Source organism: Lynx canadensis, chromosome D1 (genome assembly GCF_007474595.2).
Source record: "Lynx canadensis isolate LIC74 chromosome D1, mLynCan4.pri.v2, whole genome shotgun sequence".
Classification (NCBI taxonomy): Eukaryota; Metazoa; Chordata; class Mammalia; order Carnivora; family Felidae; genus Lynx; species Lynx canadensis.
The window spans coordinates 78190746-78193119 of NC_044312.2; the positions used below are offsets into that span (position 1 = coordinate 78190746).

The 2374-nt window shown below is 51.1% G+C and overlaps 1 protein-coding gene across 1 annotated transcript; it reads right to left on the reverse strand.

Moving 5' to 3' along the window:
* Positions 1 to 753: 753 nt before the first annotated feature.
* On the reverse strand, positions 754 to 2031 carry FANCF (FA complementation group F). The gene has a single exon (XM_030333349.1). The coding sequence runs from the start codon at positions 1953 to 1955 to the stop codon at positions 876 to 878; it is 1080 nt and encodes a 359-aa protein (XP_030189209.1). The 5' UTR covers positions 1956 to 2031; the 3' UTR covers positions 754 to 875.
* Between the last annotated feature and the right edge of the window lie 343 nt (positions 2032 to 2374).

Consider the following 2374-nt stretch of genomic DNA (forward strand, 5'->3'; position numbering starts at 1 on the left):
AATGAGAAACAAACTTGCTGAACAACACAATTTCAGTACAGGTTGAGGCTGATTAATTGGTTAGAATATTAAGTTAAAAAGGCCAAAGTCCAGGGTTTAAACTCCAAATAGCCCAGTTAGCTTTTAAAATGAATACATACATATATATATATATATACACACACACACACACACACACACATACATATACATACACACACACACACACACACACACCAACACATGTTGTTGGTTAAAGATTAAAGAAAGCTTTTCACTACTTGGGGGGCAGGGGAACCTAAAAAAGTAAATTATACTGATAGGAAAAAAAAGTGTTTTGTCACTTTGAAAACTACATTATCTTTTCAGCATTCGTAGAAATGAGCCTTTAATAAAACTTTTTTTTTAATGCTTATTTTTGAGAGAGAGAGCACGAGAGCACAGAGAGAGACACAGAAGTGGAAGTGGGCTCCAGGCTCTGAGCTGTTAGCACAGAGCACGAGGAGGGGCTCAAACTCAGACAGCAAGGTCACGACCTGAGCTCAAGTCGGAGGCTTAACAGACTGAGCCACCCAGGCGTCCCAGAAGTGAGCCTTCTAATATGCAAACTATTGTTAACCTCATGGCTTTAAGGTACTTGCAATGTCACTCCTCTATCCATAAAATCCATGACAACACGAGGCAGTTACTTTGCACAATTGTAATTGTAAATTATAATTCCGTCTATTACAAATTAGCACCTAAAATACTATTTTGTACACATGAAAGTACAGATCTGGTGCAAGCACTGGAATTTTAATTTGGTAAACCATACATTCAAGTAATAACAAAACATGGCCCAAAGTGAACTGGGGCCCGGTCTGAGCCCTAAAACTTCTTTTTTCCTAAGTGCAGTATCATGACCCACACCCAAGAGCTAACAACAGGTCTGTCCAGATGCTGAGACCACGGACTTGAAAATCTCCATCCTTCGCCTTACAGGACTCCAGGGCAGCTAGAACGTCATCTTTCAGAGGTGGGGGGGCCTGACAGAGGCTTTGAAATTTGCCATACAACTCCTCCCAGGGCACATGTTGGGACTCAGTTCCAATCCAAATGCCTTTCTGAAGGTCGTAGTGCAGATGTCGGGCCCAGTCTGCGAGCAGACCCAGATAGACCCGGGAGAGCTCTGGGTGGCGGCCTGCCACCGAAGTTAAAAGCCCGGCTGGGAGGTTACGGCAAAAGGCGGCCATGGCATCCGACTTCGTCAAAAGCCAACGGACCAGCTCCTGATCCCCGTCTGCGAGTGTTTTGGGGGTTCCCGGGTCCAGCTCCTCTTCTTGGGGCCGGGGAGACGACGGGGGGAGCAACAGCGCGGCCGCTATCACCTTCAGAAAGTTGTTCTGAGGCAAGCGCTCCCACAGGATGCTGAGAAACCGGCTAGGGCCCTCGGCTTCGGCCTTCGGCACCTCTCGCAGACGCGCCAGCAGCAGCTCCGCCTGGGTCTTCAGCACTGAGTCCTCCTCAAGCACCGAGTTCTCTCCGTAGCCGCTGAAGCGCAGCAAGTGGACAGCGGATCGGCGGCGGGCGAGGCGGGCCAGGCTGCCTTGGAGCGTCTCCGGGTCGGCGTCCGGGACGCCAGGGCCCGGAAAGAGCTCCTGCAGCAGGTAGTGATAGGCGGCATCCCCCAGGGCCTGGTTCTCTAGCAGGCGCAGAGACAGCAGGAGGTCACAGCGCTCCAAGGCCTGGAAGTTCGTCAACCCGGGGACCGGAGAGGACCCAGAGCCGCCCTCCAGTCTCCACTGGTTTTGCAACCGCCGTTCCAGAGCCATGCGAATGCGGACATGGCGTCCAAAGCGCCTATGGACGTGGCGCAGGTAGCGAGCCCACTGCAAGGCCCTGCGCACTGTCGCGGGGTCCCAGGTCCTGACGTGGGTCGTGCGGGAGACCGCCAGCACCTCGGAGAAGCGCTCAAAGTGCTGCAGGAGCGATTCCATGGGGGCGTGCTTACTTCCGCGTTCACCTTGGAGACGCCGACTCTCTGCGTGCCGATTGGAGCGTCTGTGTAAGGATACGCCTCTCTACAATGCTATTGGATAAAGTCCCTGTCGCTATGACAAGGACGTTCATCCGGGTACTTTGACCCTGGGAAATTTAAACTGCAGAAAAGGCCCCGCGGTTTTAACTTTTGCCACTAAAGTTAAGGAGGGAGGGGGGGCAAATGTGGGGTGTTCAAAACAGAGTTCTGTGCGTCACGTGCGAGATACTGTTAGTCGCGAGAGTCTCCATGCTTCTTTCACTTTGGAAATAAGCCCAAGTAGAAATTTCTTGAGCTTGGCCTGAGATGGTCTGTGCTGACGTTTATTGGGTAATGCCAATTGGGTAATGCTGTTAAATATTAAATGAAATCTTTAGT

What these genes read in the sequence shown, in the direction of transcription:
- FANCF (XM_030333349.1), bottom strand. Translation starts at nt 1,955, where the DNA reads ATGGAATCGCTCCTGCAGCACTTTGAGCGCTTCTCCGAGGTGCTGGCG.